We start from the raw sequence: 2314 nt of genomic DNA on the forward strand, positions 1-2314 counted from the left end.
AATGAATGAATTAAGGAAATGTTAGTGAATAGATAATAAATAAATTAGAAATAAACAAATAAGATCATTAATGTATTACCGTAAGCGCAAAACTAAAAGTAATGGAAAGAAACACCAATAACAACAATAATAGCAGTAGTAGTAGTAGTAGCAAAAACAACAACAACAACAACGACAACAATAACGACAACAACAACGACAACAACAACGACAACAACAACAACAAAATCACAAGAGCGTGACCAAACTATAACAGTTGGCTATTCCGAAGTCTCCCTTTCCATACCAGACGGTGAGAGTAGCCAGTACTAATACAGCATACACAAAACGGAACGGATAACCCCAGACCTGAGGAATAACCACAAGAACAAATACAGCAGTGAAAATGTTTGACAAACTATGCGTAGCGCATGACGAAGTACTCCAATTCACAGGCCACAAATCGATAAACAGGAAAGAAGGAAAATTAAAAAGGGAAAGAAAAGATATATCCCGTTGAATTTTATGTCTTACTTTGAACGCTTAAGGTATTTCCATCTCAATAAGTCACCAAAACGAACATATCCTGAACCTTACAATCCGGATCGGAACAAGAAGGAAACAATATGGGTGTTTGTTTCCCTCAGCTATTTTCCACATAGTTATGATCGAAAAAAGAGATTTATGAATAAAAGAGACACCTGACATTGGGATAGAGATGAAAACAGGATAATCCAATACAATACTTGTTTCTGGAACATTATCAACCTGAACAGTGCCAATTTTTGATTAAATCATTAGCTGATTGAAATATGGAAGTATTCGTTGAATTTGACAAAGAAAGAAAATATGGCTCACTGAACTAATGTCTACTCTCCTATGCCAGCCTTTCCGATCTCAGCTCATTTACAGGAACTTGTCGAGAGAAGCGGAAGACCTCACAAGTAGATTGATCTATTTCATGTTTAGCTATTCAAATCTCTTCCCTTTCTTGTTTATTGGCAAATCAGCATCTATTGCTTAGGTCTTTCCTTGGTTGACGCCATCATGCTGTCTGTTTTTCTGTGGGAATGTTACATCCTGATATATTGGTTGATGCCATCATGTTGTCTGTTTTTCTATGGGAATGTTACATCTTGATATATTTTACGTTTTTCTCAATCTCTGCATCATTGCTTCTCGAAAATCACATTAATCTTAGGAATATCGCAATTTTTCATGATATTTCGTCAACTTTTATTCCTCGATATTATTCTTCGTAATGTGGTTTTGTCAAAGCTTCGAGATTTAGTTTCGCGTACTTACATCATCATACTTATTATTTTCATTGCTATTGCTTTGTAGGGATGTTTTTTCTCCTTGAACTTAATTGGAAAGGAATAGATTTAGTTCATTTTTTGGAGCTAATTTTAACAAAATTAAGATTACTATCATTATATTTTTTTCAAATAAGCAAATTCAGTGAGCTTTTGTTACTTCGGGAACCGAAAGAATTGCAAAAAAAGCAGGTCGCTTTTTCCCAGGAATAATCCTGGATTCGAATGTGCCCCAGGTGTTGCGTATCACTTGAATTTTGATTTAACTTGCAGTCATTGATGTACTGATCTATTATGGCTGAAGAGAGATCCACTTATAACACCGATCGAAGTTCCATCGAAAAACCACTGGCGAACAGGTATGTTCAATAACAGAGAAAGACGCTTAATTAGTCCCATTTCTGATCAGTTAATTAATCTGGTCAGTTTGAATTGATCAGTGGTGGTCCTATAACTGCACATTTGTTGTCCGATATGGATATATCACTGCTGAATAAACGTATTGTACTAAAACATAGCGTATTGTACTAATTGATTGATTGGATGGTTCGTATTGGTGGCAATTGAAACGTATGGGAATTAGTTATTTTTTGGAATTTAAATTTAAAAGAACGATTGATTATTCATTTACTTCTCTTTAGCAGACAATTAGCCGCTGTGAAAACATCAAAGTTGTACAAGGAAATTGAACAAGGTCAATTGCCCATTGTGTATCATCCGATTTATAATATATCATTTTGTGGAATCGAACGATGCCATCCGTTTGATTCACGTAAATGGGGACGTGTTTATGAGACATTGTTGCGTAAGTTCATTTTATTAACTGTTTGTTAAATCAAATAATTTTTTGTAATCTTTCAGGTTCAGAGGAGAAAATCCAGAAAATTAAAAGCAAAAAAATTTGTTTTATCTTAAAAATTATATATATATATATATATTATATATATAATTTTTCATATATATATATACATATATATATACATATATATATATATATATATATATATATTAATTATTAT

At 33.0% G+C, this 2314-nt stretch overlaps 1 protein-coding gene across 1 annotated transcript in view; it reads left to right on the forward strand.

Annotated features, from left to right (window-relative positions):
• Positions 1 to 1589: 1589 nt before the first annotated feature.
• Positions 1590 to 2314, forward strand: part of LOAG_18214 (hypothetical protein) — a gene marked incomplete at both ends in the record, with an annotated part of 2830 nt that continues 2105 nt past the window's right edge. The window contains 2 exons of the mRNA XM_020450878.1: positions 1590 to 1654; positions 1937 to 2100. Coding sequence (XP_020305394.1) covers positions 1590 to 1654; positions 1937 to 2100 — 229 coding nt within the window. The remainder of the gene's footprint in view (positions 1655 to 1936; positions 2101 to 2314) is intronic.

The sequence above is a fragment of the Loa loa genome, assembly GCF_000183805.2.
Source record: "Loa loa unplaced genomic scaffold supercont3.227, whole genome shotgun sequence".
Taxonomy (NCBI): Eukaryota; Metazoa; Nematoda; class Chromadorea; order Rhabditida; family Onchocercidae; genus Loa; species Loa loa.